Raw genomic sequence first — 17,105 nt, 5'->3', positions numbered from 1 at the left:
TTTTCCTTCCACTATTCCTTTCCTGGCTTATTTGAACACATTTCCTACCCGCTTCGTGTCAAATATAAAAGCTTCAAAGGCCTTAACTATGTACGCTGTTTTCACTTACAAAAAAAAAAAAAAAAAAAAAAAAAAAGCAGTAGCAAGCAGCAGATACTTGTTGGGCCCTGTGCCTGTTTTGAATGTATGATGAACACTGCATGTGCATAGTGAGGCTATGATCTTAGCTGTGTGCTTGACTTCCTCTCCTTGCCACGCTTCCCAGAGCCCCTTCCAACGTCAGCACAATCATCCACATCCTCTACCTTCCGGAAGAAGCCAAGGGGGAGAACGTGCAGTTCCAGTGGAAGCAGGAAAGCCTGCGTGTAGATGAGGTGTATGAAGCCTGCTGGGCCTTGGACAACATCCTGGTCATCAATGCCGCCCACCGACAAGTCATCCTGGAAGACAACCTCGACCCAGTGGACACGGGCAACTGGCTCTTCTTTCCCGGAGCAACGGTCAAGGTTTGAACGCTTTCATCCCTTCTTCCTTTAGAGACCCAAGGCTCACTGACCCAGCCATTTCAAGATAACTTTTCCCCAACACAACTCTGGATATTAATTAATATTCTTCTGTCTCATATATTACTGTTTAAGGGTACGATGTCACTTTGTAAAAGACATTTCTTTATTCATTCATTTTATAATTGTTTGAGGACTCGGATTGGGCTGAACCCTGAGAACATCATCATGAAAAGGCAGATACATTTCTTCCCTTTTCGTGGCTATCAATTTCGTGGAAGCAGATATGTCACTGCAAATACAGGACGGCCTTGTTGTCATTTTCTGGGAAAGCTTAGAGTTCTGAGATGGCATCAAATCCAGGCGTGGGACTTTGGGAAGGTTATCCAGGAAGTAGGGAAAGCAAGCAGATACTGAAGGATGGTAGCCATGTAGGAGGAGGACCAGCATTCTAGGAATTGGGGATCACATACACAGAGGTTTGAACTGAGTGTTTGTGTCTTCCATACATTCGTGTGTTGCAATACTACCATACTGAGCTAGAAGTAGAGCCCTTATGAGGTTATTCTCATCAGGATGAAGCTGTTGTGAATAAAAGATTAATATCCATGTAAAAGAGATCTCTCTGGCTCTTAGCATATGAAGCCAAAGAGGCTAAGGATGCATAGACACTTACTAAGTCTTCTAGAATTCTGATCATAGACTCTGACGGCTTTCAAAAGTCTTAGAAAGAGGTGTTCCTAGTTCAGTTTTCTAGGCCGTGATGTTCTCTCGCTGGAGCCCTACACTAAAGCAGATAGTCCAGATCCGTGGTTCTCAATCTGTAGGTCACAACCCCTTTGGGGGGGGGGTCACATATTGGAAATTTACATTACGATTCATAACAGTAGCCAAATCACAGTTATAAAGTAGCAACAAAATAATTTTATGGTTGGGGGCACCACCCTGTGAGGAACTGCATTGACAGCTCACAGCACTGGGAAGGTCTAGAAGCAAAAGCCCTTAAATGGAGTTCAGAATAGTTCTCCAGTAGTTTATGAGACTTGTGGTAAGTAATCCCAGCGTATGACAAACGAGAAGACCTTGAAGATCTGCTGGCTGTGGAACTCTATCTGAATATCATGTCCACTGCTGTCCTTTAAACCAGGGCCAATCCCATTTTGCACTTGAAATCGCTCTTCTAAGAGAGAACACCGAATGAAGGGTTGAGTGGAAAGACCAAAGAGACTGCTTATAAGTCGTTCAGTGGGAGATCTTGTGAGGCAGGACTAGGGGAGACAGGATGGAGAAGTGTGGACATAGCACAGATTTGGTAACAAGGGAATGGAGGAGTTGGGAACTGATAAAGAAGACAGAGGAATGGCGAATGTGATGGTTCGGGTGCCGAGATGGACAAAGTGTCATTTGCTGAAACCAGAAGTACAGGGAGGAGCAGGCTCGCGGGAAGGTCAAAGGAGGCTTTAGTTTGGACACACAACTCTTGTATGTGCAGCAGGTAGCTGGCAGGAGGTCAGAGGCATGGGCCAGAAGCTGGGAAGATGCTGTCTTGGCAGTCATCACTGGCAAATGGTGATGGCAGTCATGAAGCTTGCCTGATGAGAGACTGTGATAAACAGTATGGAAAATGTTAGTCGGTCATCAACTGGACCTCTGCTTGTCTCTAATTGGTGGAAATAAATTGAAATTTCAGGTTACAGCTGTTTTTGTTTTTGTTTTTGTTTTTGTTTATGACTTACTGATGCAAAGCAATCCTGTGCTAGATAGGTGAGATCCCAAGAAGGGAAACTAGGAGAATATAAAGATTCCCTCTGCTCCAGGTGCTGAGGTGGCACCTGTGTCCTGGTCATGGAAGCAGGCTTTCCCTCTGCTCATTCCAGAAAAGCATCCCACTAGAGTGCTTTACTGAGAGTCCGCACAGTCCTGCTGCATAGAGAACCGTTGTCACGATACTCTGTGTCTTTTTGCCACTGTGATGAAGAGGGCTTCCTGCTGTCTTTATCTATACTAGCAAGCAGGTACTGAACCCTTTTCCAGCACTTTTTTCATCTGACTCCCACACCCTCTACTAAACAGGTCTTCCTCGTGTTACAAGCTACTATACTAATCTAATTAGTAGCTTGGTTTCTTAGTGCATGTACTTTGGTTCCACTCATGATAGAAATGCATGGAGTCGGCTTTTGCTTCAGTACAAAATTTAATTAAATTAAAATTTTAAGTAGAAATTTTTTTTTTCTTTTTGGTCTTTTGTCCCACTCATAAGCTTACTGATCACATGACTGGGAATTGCCAAGGGACCTTGGTCTACCAAGAAAAAAAATGTCACCATGGTAACGATTTATGTCACTGTCTTTATGTCCTCTGCCAGATAGAAGTTCTTCTCTGATGTCTCTTAAAAATTTGAAGTAAATGCCACAGCCAAATCTAAGAATTTGTCATTTTAACTTATTTGAATGGCTACTTTTAAATTTTTATTTGAAATATCTCACAATGAAACTTTTTCTTTGACCAGATACTCCAGAATTCTAAAATAAAGGTTTTTTTTAACTACATGAAATTTATTTGACAAATATTAACCCTTTCCTTAGTGACCTCTGAGATGAACGCAGAATACAATAACTACTTAGAAAACATTTCAGTCCTTGTGGATTATGAGAGGAGTGTAAATATTACTTTATTTTGAACTTTAATTGTAAGGATTACATGTGTTTGCTCCAACTACTTTGTGTTTTTTATGTTTATTAAATGTTTCCAAGCTAGTTACATTTTAACTGAGTCAAGGAGAAAAGTTGCCCGTGATTAGAGAGGGGGAGAAAAGTATGTGTGTGTGTGTGTGTGTGTGTGTGTGTGTGTGTGTGTGCGCGCGCGCGCGCGCGCGCGCGCACGTACATGGTTTTGTTTGTGCTCCTGTGTGCATACGTGTGTGTGCGTGTGTGTATGACTACAAAAGTCTCTTAAATGCTAATGTTAAATGTAAAACCGTTGTGATTACAGACAGATTAATGACTAAATTGTCCAGCTGCTGATCTCCAAGACATTAAAGGTAGTGGGTCAAAAGGAAAGAGAAAAAAAAAATGAGTCATTGCCACTCATGGAAGTATTTCTCTCATCTTCTCCAGATGTTTCAATATCTCTGGAAATACATATTATTTCATCTGAAATATTGTTTATCCCAAGTAGAGCAAAGTGACAGAAGACAGTAGCCAGCTTAAGGAGCCACATGAGGCAGGGAAGTATAGGTATAAACAGCAGCTTAAATCTCCTCGGGCAGGTGGAACCCTGACATTCCGGGTCTTTGGTAATTAATGAATTAGTGAATTGTGTCTGTAAGAGCACAGCTTTTCCTGGAGAACCCCATCTCATGTTATTTGCGGTTTTCTGTGTGTCGTGTGGTGCGAGGTTTGAACCTAGGACCTCCTGTATATGAGGCAGCACTCCACTATTGAGTCGTACCCTCAGCTCCTTGCTGTAGTTTTTGATCTGGTAAACTGAAGTAGATGGTAACAGGTTCCATGGTAGCCACATGCCTTCCTCCTCCATCTTCTTGTGCCCACAGCCCTGCCCACCTCATCTTCCAGGCTTCTCCCAGGAGATGTCCCCACACAAAAGGAAAGGTGTAACCACGTTCTATTGTGCTTCTAATTACCATCGTTATTTTTCATTTCCCACAAATCCCGAAGCGGCCTTTGTTCACTACCAAGCGCATGAGGCTTTAAATGCCTGTAGATCCATTGATGCCTGTGCTCCTCAGAGCGCCGCCTCCCGAGCAACCGCGACGCGGGAGCAGATGTGTACTGGGCATGGGAAGAGCCTGAAAACCACTCACTATTAAATCACCTGTTTCCTCTGCCGGCAGTGCTGATGCTGCCTTCTTTCACAGAACAAGATTTTAATGTCTTTCTAGAAGCATAAAGAATTAGTGTCAGTTTCTACTGTTCTAAGGTGAGTTGTGATTATCAGTTCATCGGTGCGGAGGTTAGGATGGGCCTCTGTCTGGCCGCTGTGGGCGTTCACAATGTGTGTAAGAGTCAGAGGCACCACCTTCATCCTGGTGAGGAAGAATACGTAATCTCAAGGTGACCCCTACACACCAGCTGTGAGTGACTTTGGTTTCATCAAGGAGTAAAGGATATGAACCAAGTATCTGGGTTCTTCCCTTTAAGGAGATTCCAGCATCTCCTGTTGGGTAAGGGTCTCACACTCAGGAATGGTTCTTGCAGTGTCACGAAAACAGTGTGAATCCTTGACAATAATGGATGCAAATAATAATAGGAGCACAACGGTATCTCTGATAAATGACAGTTGTAACCGCAGTTGTGTTGGTACACGGCATGTAGGCTCGTCGCTACAGGAAGGCCTGTCTTCAGCTTTGCGGCAGTGCTGAGCAGAACTAGGAGACGGAAACACTGCCAGCTCAGGGTTTCGACCACCCGCTCCTGAAACATCTCTACAGATTTGTCAGGGCCATCTATCCCCACCTTTTCAAATATGCCTCTTGCAGTGTGAAAAGATTCTCGATTTTAGGCTCGTAGGAAAGTAGTTGCTGTAAGTCTGCAGGTCAGCGTGAGGCTGCCATAGTTACTTTGCCCAAGGAGGGTTGGCAGTGTCGGGGATTCTCACAGAAGAATCGGGGATAAGTAAGCTAGGAAGAGCTATGCTTGGATCAGAATTTTTTTCTCTTCTTCCCGTTCTTTTGTTTTGGTTTTTTGTTTTTTTCTTTCAAGACAGGGTTTCTCTGTATAACAGCCCTAGCTGTCCTGAAACTAGCTTTGTAGACCAGGCTGGCCTCAAACTCATAGAGATCCGCCAGCCTCTGCCTCCTGAATGCTGGGATTAGAGGCCTGCGCCACCACCTGCCCATTCTTTCATAAAAGCCCTAGAAGTAGAATTTCTGAATGAATCTATCTGCCATGGACATGTGTTGGTCACGCAGCTGTTTCATTTTGTTTGTTTACTCACAACTTGGATGGCAGACACGACTTTAGTCTTGAAAGTATAAGTCGTGTGTGTGTGTGTGTGTGTGTGTGTGTGTGTGTGAAAATGGTAAGCAGAAGGAAGTCGCATGTTTCCATCGCTCTCCATTATAAGTGATTCTCTGCTCGGCAAGCTTGGTTCCCCTGAGTTTGCAAGGGCATAAATCACTTGTTTCTGTCAATGCTGGAACTGACCTGCAGATTAAAAACAGGTCACCGTGACATAGGTGCTGTTCCCTGAGCCTCTCATTGCCCTCCTGCTGATCTTTTTCCGTTTATTACCCGATTGCCTAGAGTTCTTGATCACCCCTCGTATGTGTTTATGCCAGGTGATGTTGAGACGTGAACCGATGCTAACTGCCACCAGTACTGTTAGAATGACTGCCCTTGGGAATAGCTAGGATTTGAGCACATGCATTTAAAAATGAAAGTCTTTTAAGAAGCAATTTATTGGAATTTGCAAGTTCACACCAATGAATCATTACAAGTTTGGAAAGAGAGCTGCCATTGTCTCCTCTCTCACCCGGCCTCCATTTGCTTCTTTGCCATATCTACTTTTGATAAGGTAGTGGCAACAGTTTTACTAGTAGAATTATGTGAATTTAACAAACTTGCTGCTCCATTGGACAGAAGGCAAGTCTCCAGCCCCGAATCGCATTTGTAGCTTCTTTTTCAGTGTCTGGTGTCACCCCTCGAATGATGTTAATTGTCACAAAATGATGAAAAAAAATCATCTTCAAATTAAGAAAAAAACTGTGAATGAATTTGGCTGAAAAATTTTAAACCTTAATAAAAGATGAGGCCCATAAGGAAAAATAAAGTCTTTGACAGCGGTGAAAGGGAAAACCAAGGAGGAGCGAAATCATTTTAAACCTGCCTTTGGGGAGCAAATCCCCTGAAGGGCAAGGCCCGCCTGATGCAGACGCCCAGTTTGTCTCCCACTCAGTACCCTGGGAAACGGCTCAACAGCTCACTCCACGACTCTGCTTTCTTACAAGGTAGAAGGACAAATAGGAAGCGGTCAGGTTGGCTTGGCCCAAATACGCTTTGCACATCACTGACCTTCAAACTGTGTAGCATGTGACTGTGGACCTTGTGTCCTGAGTCTCTAATGAGGATAAACCTGAGCCCAGTCAGACCCATGGCCAGCCCTGTTCCCATGTCTTCTTCTATTAGGCGTCTGAATGAAAACCCTGATTTCCTGGCTGGGTTCCAGCTTGGTTAATTGCACGCTGTCTACCCAGATCCCCTCTGCTCGGGGTACCCCTTCTTCTGGATTGTGCTGCTCTTATTATTGTGCTTCCCCCAAGAGGTGGGGACGTATTATAAAATGCGCCAGAATATAATTTGTTAAGCTAATAGGAGCACTTTGGGGATGAAGGTTTAAATGTGGAAGTGTGCTTTTCACAATCTCCCCCCAGTGAGGTCTATTTGTTTAGCAATTAACATGGAATAGCATCAGTGAAATGTGGACAAGAGCCAGGTCAGCGTAACAAGAGTAGCAATAACCTAGGAACAGCTAACGTTGGTAAATTCTACAGAGGTAGCCATACAGATAAATCCCCAGCACCCTAGTGTGCCCTTTGGTTTTGTCTTGTTTCGTTTGAGATTGAAACTGATACTTAAAATCTCTGATTAAGTCAGCACAGTCTTCAATAAGTAAAGTTTGTTTATTTTTTTCTATACGATAGCATTTCCATCATCTTTGTGTGTGTTATAGTTATTAACAAAATAGCATGCATGGTAGCATTCTTTGAAGTAAATTTTCTTAAGCAAATGATTAAAGTTATGGAACAGAAGAAAAGGGAGAGGAGTATTGTGGATTCCTAATGTTACTGTCTTTAGACACATCCTCATGGCCTCTCATCTGTCCTTCATCCCCATTTCAGAAAGCAAAGGCTCCAACATGTCCAAAGGCTTTGAGTTTTGAAGCCAAGTCTGTTTTATTGTGGAACTTGCCTCTTCCCTGCCAAGCTATGCTATAGCCCTCCATATGATGCCTAGAGTATCTGGACTTAATTTGAGGAGGCAAGTAAGAAAACCTAACCCTGCAGATGAAGCTGATCACCAAAGACAAGGCTAACAACTGCCCTACGGTGGTGTCGCAGTTACTCCTCCTCTTGCTGCTCCAGCTCCTATCTGTCACTGTTTCCATTTCAGAACTGATACTGTCACAAAGTAACTATACACTTGTCTCAAAACATACCATCAACTGGGATCTTTGTAAATCCTACTACAGCCTGGTTCAAATGTGAGTGTTTAATGGATCCCAGAAAATAGTAAGAAAAAAGCCCACTCTTTGGGCTCCCCAAAATCCACTTCCCCTGGCTGGACCTATTGTGCACGGTAGCCCTCCTGCACCTGGACTGCATTCACGGCCAAGTTTCCAGGTTTGGAACTGGCATTAAATTACCTAGAAACTGAGCGTGCGAAAAATAACAGAAATCTATTCTGTCTCAAGAGAAAACGGCTCTCTTCCTATTAGGTTTTTTTTTTTTTATTTTTATGGGGTGAAATCTGTAACTTTAAAGACCACTGAACCAGAATGGAGAAAATCCGTGATAAGAGGTATCACGTATACAAAAGGTTTCGGGACACAGTACGTAGGCGCACAACACACCCTCTTTTCATGGGGAAGTTCACATGCCAATATATTTTATTTCCAGCCAGACACTGGCTAATTTATGGCTCTGCCAACAATGCCATTTTAATTAATTTTATTCATCTTATTTCTCTTTCCTTCGCTCCTCATATCTCATCTGTTTGCATTGCCTAAATTTTAATTAAAAAATCTTCTCCTCTCAAAGGAGCAATCTGAAGTAGCAAAAATAATCACTTAAAATATTACAGTCATTAAAAAATTGGCTGTGGTGGAAGCCATGCATTTTCAATTTTGCTACAAATGATGTTTTAGCGTCCCTTTAAAAGTGCACTTTGTATCTGAATTGTCTGCCACCAGCCAGCTTGGCTATCAAAAGTGGTCTTCCAGCTGGGTGGGCTGAGTGACAGCTCCTTAATGGAGGGAATAGATGGCTCTCGGCTCATGTGGCGGGAACAGCACACCAGGCAGATAGCTTCCCATCTGCCGCTAGCCCTCCGCAAGCTGGCATTGCCCGAGTGCCCAGTGGACCTCTTTCAGGAAAAACGGAATCATCAAGAAGTAAATTGTGAGGCTGTAGATCCTAAAGGGATCATCAAGGTCCTTAGGCCCTAGAGAGGCGGTATTAAGAGTCGCTCTGGTGTTCCTTTTCTCAGAAAGCCTAATCAAACAATGGCAGAGGTGACTTAAGCTCTTTTTACCAGTACAGAGGTGAGGGGTCATTAACATTTGCAGCAGGGTAGAGGGAGAAAGCTTTGAAAATGCTAACCTGAATTGTGGCCAAGGACGCGTTCTGTTCCATTGAGGAATTTTCACCGATGTTTCCTGTTGATGCCTTTTGCATGGCAACTTCTTGTCACTTAGTGACACCGTGTTCTGCTTGTCGAATAAAGGAAATTCATTTTAGTGGCAAAGCAAAGAAATACTTTTTTTTTTGGCGGAGGAAAATGCATGAAGATATAGGGATATCAAAGTTATAGATTCATTGTTACTTAGGTATATATGAGTTGCCAATGCTAAAATAATGAAATAGGTATGAATGTAATAATTGATGGTACGTAGGAAGGCCCAAAAACAGAAAAATAGAACTAGCCATTGAATTATTGCCTTATTATCCCAAATAAATGGGCTAATTTATTATTAGTTATTAAACATCAGCTCGACTACTTGACCTTTTTTGCTGAAGTTGTTTAGTTTGTAATTGTTAATGCACACAGTGAAATGAGTTTGAGCTGAGCTGGATGTTAGAAGGGAGTGTGGGTTCCTGAGATTTCACAGTTTCGGTACACATTTCTCTTGGATTATTAGCACATTGGATTTTGATGTCATTCAGTGCAAGTTCATCTGTTAAGAAAAATGGTGTCCGTCATCCCACATCCTTGAGTTTTCATCTGTTAGAAGAATATCTGATAATCTTCCAAAATATAGAGGCTTTTTAAATTCTTTTTTAAAAAGATTTATTTATTTATTTATTTATTTATTTATTTATTATTTATACAACATTCTGCCTCCACGTGTGCCTGCATGCCAGAGGAGGGTGCCAGATCTCATTACAGATGGTTGTGAGCCACCATGTGGTTGCTGGGAATTAAGCTCAGGACCTCTGGACTAGCAGCCAGTGCTCTTAACCTCTGAGCCATCTCTCCAGCCCCAGCTTTTTAAGTTCTAATTGATGGTTTTTATCTGCTGTAATAATGTGTCAACATGTGCAGTACTTTTTTAAAAGCTACATTGTATCACGGGGCCTATTTTTGTATAATTTTCTAAAGGTTTTAAGTAGATCTGGGGAATTATAATAGTTATTATAATGAGAAACAAAAATATATTTAAATATTCTTCTGTTTCTTTATCAACTACTACTAAGATATTTAAATACTCTTTCTGTTACTAAGACTGTAAAATATAATAGCACGTATCTTTTAAAAGTGTCTATTTAGAAATAGATATCATTGGCACTTAGAAATTTAAAAAGAGCTGCTCTGATCTCTGAGTTTCTCACAACCAAGAGAGAGTTCTTAGTTCTCTTCTTCACCCTGAGACGCTGAGGCCTAGGGGGCAAAACGACTTGTGTCAGCCCTTGACCGTCAGGTATAAGAACCGTACTGTGTTGGGCCTTCTTCTCCCGACCTCCAGAAGCCCTGAGCGTGGATGCGGTACTGAGTGTTCACTGTTTGTCATTTGGACTGTTTGTTCCCAGTGGTGTGTTTCCCCAGTATGGTATGATATGTATGCTTTCCTTGCTTCATGTAAGTACTTCATTCATTGGAGGGAGAAGTTCACACAGGCCCTAAACAAGCGGCCCCTGAATTCTCCTGCACAGAGTTGAGAAGCCCACTGAAAGTCCAGGGACTGTCGCCTGCCCGTGATGGCACCGAGAGACTTCCGTTGTTAATCTGAAGAGTTTCTAGGGAACCAGAATGACTTCAAAACGTTGAGCCCCAGGCACTCAAACTCTCCCTGTGATCAGTTCCAAGATCCTTGGATGAGAACGCAGCACTAGCCAGGACTCATATATCCAAGGCCTGTAAATGACCACCATCTTAGAGAGAAGGGACGCAATGGATCTGTTGTCTCAGGTGCTCAGTAAGGCATCTCCTAAACCACGAGGACACTGGGCTCACTTGAGAGGAGACTCCAGGAATCGAGTTTGCTATTTAAACCTGACGGAACGTTTCCAAGGCTAATCCTAGAAGCCGGCACACGGAGCTCTCCCATGTCTGTGTGAACGGAGCTCTGGTGTTAAGTGCTGGCTGCCCACTGTGAATTGGTTAGAAGAACTCTAAAGAGATTTTAAAACTGTACAAACAATGACAACCTTCTGCCTCTCCCAGAAACTTCTTGAAGACAGATTGGTTTTTATGGCCCACTAATATGAATATTTGTTAATAAACATGTACATGAATATTAATTTGTTCTTGTTATTTTTCACACTTGCCGTGGTGAATATTACTTGTATTTCACAGAGCGGCAAGAGTGTGTTCACTGCAATAAAGCGTGATTACACACTACCTTTCAATAGTTACACAGTCGTAAGTGATACATTCTGCTCCTGAGAAAGCCTTTGGAATACGCTTTCCTGTTTCTGTAACTCCGGTTTATCCCGTGAAAGTAATTAGCAATAAGCTACCAAATTTTATAAGGATTTTATGTTTTATATAAAATCTGTTTCTCATGTAAGCTTCAAATGTGCATCAAGTATATTAATAATGTTTAAGAGGGCAGAAACAAATTACATAGTTTTAAAATATTAATAAAGGTTTATGAAATCAACATTTAAGTAATTAAGTGTATATCTAGCCAGAAATGACAAAGGCTATTAGGTGAGCTATTCTTTCGTTGTACAAATGCCTCATTCAAACTGTAATGTAAATTATTTTCTTTTCCCTTGAGTGGCTCTTTCACGCTCTGTTTCCTTGGGCAGAGGCATTCCTGCTGGTGTCTGGGTCTGTGTCGTAGCCGCAGATACCCACAGGCCGCAACTGGTCAGGGTTCTGACGGTGATCACACCCAGCACTCAGTGGGTGGTTTGGCTGTTCTTGTTAACGTCGGTTCTCTTTCAGGTGGGCAGGGTGGAGAGATCTTTAAAATTTATCTCCATGTGACAGTTTCTGTTTACTGTGAAAGAAACTAAATTCTACCTTTTGGTTGATATGTCTGTTCTAAGGATTGCATCAATGAGTTCAGCTTGCCATCCACGAGTAATCTGTATTCATTGCCTGTGAGAAGTCCCAAGCAGCCGGTGCTCGCCACATCAAAGCGTTGGCTAACGTGGTGGCGGGCCCGGAAGACGTGCATGTCTTAGGCTGTGAAATGAGTCCCTACGGATCATGTGCTGCTGCTCTCTTGAACTTCCGGAGACTGTTTACTATTCCAACTCAGTAGCAAATCTATTACAACGCTGATGGTTTCACCAGCTATACCCTGTTAAATTCTAGAAGACCACCGACAGGAGTGTTGGGGCTCCTGGTGCAGCTGTCTGTGACCTTGGCAGCCAAACTCCAGTCTAATTATGATTCTCAGACTAAGCCAACATAAATAATATCTTGTGTTCTTTTGATTGGTTGGCTTTGGTTTTTGATTTTTTATAATTTTTTTAAAATTAAAATATAATTGCATTATTTTCCCTTTTTCTCCTTCCAACCTTTCCCATATAATACCCTCTAACTTATCCCAAAATTCATGGTCTTTTTTCTCTAATTGTTTTACACACACACACACACACACACACCTAAATATATAAATACAATAGACTCAGTCCTTATAATATTGTTATATTGTTTATATGTAGATGATTTTAGGGCCGACTACTTGATGTTGGATAAACACATGAAGGCTTCTTCCCTAGGAAAGACTAATTTCCCCCACTCTCAGCGTTACTCGGTTGCTGGGAGTTCGTTGTCCAGGCTTGGGCTCCTGTGTGACTTTTCCCGTTCTAACAACTTGACTTTGGGTGCCGTCCTTGTTCGGTTCTGTAGCTCCCCTGTGTCTTGTAGGAGACACGTTCTCACAGCGCCATCCTGTTCTGGCTCTGTCAGTCTTTCCAACCATTCGTCCAAGATGCTCCCTAGGCCTCAGGTGCAGGAGAGGCATTGGAGATGGACCAGCTGGGGCTGGGCACGGCAGGATTTCTGGCTCTCTGCATCCTGATCAGCTGTGGTTTCCTGGGATGCTCTCTGCTGCCAAGAGCAGCTTCTCTGATGGGGTGAGAGCTACTGTCTGTGGGTCCAAGGGTGCATGTTTAGAATAGCATCCAGAAGGATGCTGGTGGTGTAAAATGGTGATACAGCTTGTTCTTGTGTACCTATGTCACCAACATAGATCTCGACCTAAGACCTGCTCGTCTGTAAAGTCTGCTTGTCTGGGTGATCCCGGAGGTGATCCTGACTGGCCTTACACAGTGCCATACACTAACATGCTGCCTGCTGTTGGGCCCTATATCTGAGACTTAATATTTCTCAACTAAAGTAGGGTTATTTTTGTTGTTGTTGTTCTTTGTGTTGAGAAACGAACCAAATTCCTCAAATGTGACAGCAATTATTCTATCAAAAATCTCATCTCTAGTGATTTATGTGAATATACATACATATGCATACATATGCATACATCACACGCACACGCATATACTCATACACATATATCACATGCACACACATATACACATGTACATGCATCACACACATAACATGCACACACATACACATATATCACATGCACACACATATACCCATGCACATATATCACACACAACACATGCACACAGACACATACATTGCATGCACACATAACATACACACACATACACATACATCACATGCAAATACATATACACATACATCACACACATTCATATATACACATACATCACATACATATTCATATATACACATACATCACATACCCACATATATACATACACATGCATCACACAGAGCGTGAAAGAGCCACTCAAGGGAAAAGAAAATAATTTACATTACAGTTTGAATGAGGCATTTGTACAACGAAAGAATAGCTCACCTGATAGCCTTTGTCATTTCTGGCTAGATATACACTTAATTACTTAAATGTTGATTTCATAAACCTTTATTAATATTTTAAAACTATGTAATTTGTTTCTGCCCTCTTAAACATTATTAATATACTTGGTGCACATTTGAAGCTTACATGAGAAACAGATTTTATATGTACACATATATCACACACAACACATGCACACAGGCACATGCATCACACACATGCGCACATATGTCACACGCACACACAAATAACATAATTTTAAAGTAAAAAGGTCATAGCCACGGCATCCCTTCTTTCCCGTATCGAGCTGTATGACATGTTTTGAGTGCCCACAGTCCCAAGCACCGTGTTGAGACCTGGTGAAATGTCCCAGCTCCACAGAGTCAGTGGCATAGTGGGCATTTTTGTCCAGTTCTTTTTCTTCATCCCTGCCTCATTTTCAGAAGAGTATCAAAGCTTAAATGAAAGTTTTCTCTTAAATATGTTAGCATTTCCCTTTATGATTTATTACCAAAATTCCATAACGAAAGCTTATAATTTTAAGGAGGAAGCATTCAGTTCTCTTAGCTCTCGAGTTTCATCTTGTCTTTGACTGTTCGCATCAAACTGAGAAGCATACGCTGAGAATGAGTCACAGGAAATTCTTTTTTCTTTTACGAGTGTCCTGTCAGAGAGTAACAGAATTCGTGATTTCCAAGCCACTCGCCAGAAACGCCATCCCCTCTCAGTTCTGGTCAGAAACTTCCTGAAAATATGGCTAAGAGCATATGACATCTCAGGGATGACTGACCTTTTTAGCCCCCCCCCCCCCGTGTTTTGATTAGCTGGATAATCTACTCGGGCTCCATTTACAGACAGATCGCGAAGGACTTGAATGGCAAGCCAGAACTCTGTGGAATATTGAAAAGGTCACTGTGATTTAGCCTATAACCACAGAATTGAAAATGCATGACGAGTCATTATCAGACTTAATTCTCACAACAAGGGCTGCGGTAAAGATGGGATATGATTCCAATTAAAATATTCTTGTCTCATAACTAAAGTCTGAAATGGCAAAGCTCAGATGCCCTCTTGACTCCTTTTGTGTGATGACTCAATAAGTTAGCATGAAATTGTAATTGAATTAAGCAAGACCAAAGGGAGGTAACAAGCCCTTTCGATCTGCGAGTGCATCACGGGGGGGCTGAAGAAATGACTTTCCCAAAACTCTGGTTATACAGGGGTAAGACGATACGAAACCAATTCAGCAGCCACCCCATGCTCTCTTTCTTTGTCTACAGCATAGCTGTCAATCAGATGGGAACTCCATTTATTTCCATGGTAATGAAGGCAGCGAGTTCAATTTTGCCACCACCCGGGATGTAGATCTCTCTACAGAGGATATTCAGGAGCAGTGGTCAGAAGAATTTGAGAGCCAGCCCACAGGGTGAGTAATTGTTATCTGCCGTGCTGTGTATACCACCTACCTCTGCTCCAGCAGACACATTTTAAATACATCTCGCTGGACAGCAAAAGCTTGCTTAAATAACATTGGTGATTTTTATCACAGACAAGCCAAAGGGGGACTGTCCAAAATAAAAAGGTATTTTTTATGCATGCCTAAAAAATTGTGATTAAAAAATACCTCATGTCGGGCGGTGGTACATGCCTTTAATCCCAGCACTCTGGAGGCAGAGGTGGGTGGATCTCTGTGAGTTTGAGGCCCCCTTGGTCTACAAGAGCTAGTTCCAGGAGAGGTTCCAAAACTACAAGGAAACTCTGTCTGAAAACAAAACAAAACAAAAATTCCTCACATATATCTCATATTAATTAGCTTTCAATTGAAAAAAAATATTTTTCAATATTAGAACTTGAAGTCTTTCCACCATAATTATATTGAGATTTTCAGTTCTCCTCCTGGGGACTGAGATTTCTAGATACTACTACCTGATTGTCATTGAAATATGGTTTTGATCCATAAACAGGTATTTATAAGATATAATTTGTCTTTGAGGGACACATGAAATGGTACTTGGAACTGAAGTTCAAGGATGAGAGACCAGAAGGTCTAAGGATGTCTGGTGGTTTGTGTTTTCTTGATATTTTGTCTGATCTGCCATTTTCTGGGTCTGTCATGTCTTAGACCCATTACTAGGAGTGACACTCTCAGCAGCTCCAGTATGTAAGGGGATATAGCTCAGTAGATAAAATGTTCATCATGTAAGTGTGAGGACCCGAGTTCAGATCCCCAGAACCCCACAAACGCCACCAACATAGAGAGAGCTTGTGCAACCCAGGGCTTCTGTGGGGAGAATGAGGGAAGCCCTGGAAGCTTGTCTGTCATGTGAGGAGGGGAATCAACAGAGGCCCTGTCTCAAACAAGACAGGACCTCTGTGTGTGGATGGCAATCTGTACCTCCGTTCACTCACACACAGACACACATGTGCACACACACACACACACATGCACACGTGGAGGGGTCAGAGGGAGGGAGAGAGACTTTGAGTTCAAAGTGATCATGAGACTGGGGAAGAAGGATCCTGAGTTCAAAGCCAGCCTAAGCTATGGAGCGAAGTCCCATCTTAACATGAAAGGCTCCCATTGAAGAAAGTCCAGAGTCAGAAAAGCAAAGGGTATTTGTAAGAAAGACACAGAGGAGGTTTCCAGTTCTCACCTGGACTTTCCTTTCATGTTAACTGTGGAAGCAGCTGGCTATCTACAGCAGATTGACCCGTGGGCATGTCTGTGGGGGGATTGTCTTGAATGCTGATTGATAGAGAAAAATCTTAGCCTAGTGTGGTTAGCGCCGTTCCCTAGGCCAACATCCAGAACAATGGAAAAGCTAAGCAAGCTAAGTGAGCAGACAAGTAGGCTTGAATGCATTTATTTTCCTGCTTTTAGGTGTGATATAATATGAGTTTCTGCTTTAACTCCCCCTTAATGGTGGTCTGTAACCTAGACTTGTAAACCATATAAACCTTTTTTCCCCTAAGTTGCTTTTGGTCTGAATATTTTAATCACAGCAACAAAAATAAACAGAATAAATAGAACAGAAATTGACTTGATATTAAAAGATACCAAACCTACACTAGAACATGGAATAAACCAGAGACAAAGTTGATTTTATGTGTATATGTGTCCTTATTACAGGTCAAGAATTTCACTTCAATAAAATACCAGTACCAATGTTGTAAGAGAGTTTTTGGCTAAAACCAAATCATCATCATCATCACAAACAGAACTAAAAGGCCACTTATGAGGCTGGATTAGGTGATAAAGTAGGAAAGGGTACAGGAAGAGAACCTAGGCTTTTCTATGACAGGGGTGAGAATGCTGGGTGAATGAACCCCCAGGTATTGTTTTTATTGGTCCATTGAAGAATGTTGATAAAATTGTTTTTATCAGAGCTTCAGGAAAGACTTCACAAAGTCAAATGGACGTGGAGAGCATTTATACATAAGGTGAGAGTGACAAAGAGAAGCACTGTGTTAGGTCGCTCATCCGCCCAGTTCACTGTGTGCGTTTCTTCCCATCAACCA

The 17,105-nt window shown here is 42.2% G+C and overlaps 1 protein-coding gene across 1 annotated transcript in view; it reads left to right on the top strand.

The window, feature by feature from the left end:
• Positions 1-17,105, top strand: part of Reln (reelin) — a 420,580-nt gene that overhangs the window by 244,242 nt on the left and 159,233 nt on the right. The window contains exons 10-11 of the mRNA XM_050139698.1: positions 266-506; positions 14,867-15,012. Coding sequence (XP_049995655.1) covers positions 266-506; positions 14,867-15,012 — 387 coding nt within the window. The remainder of the gene's footprint in view (positions 1-265; positions 507-14,866; positions 15,013-17,105) is intronic.

Source organism: Alexandromys fortis, unplaced genomic scaffold (genome assembly GCF_014885135.2).
Source record: "Alexandromys fortis isolate MF-2015 unplaced genomic scaffold, M_Fortis_MF-2015_v1.1 scaffold_38, whole genome shotgun sequence".
Taxonomy (NCBI): Eukaryota; Metazoa; Chordata; class Mammalia; order Rodentia; family Cricetidae; genus Alexandromys; species Alexandromys fortis.
This window is presented reverse-complemented; position numbering and strand designations above follow the sequence as displayed.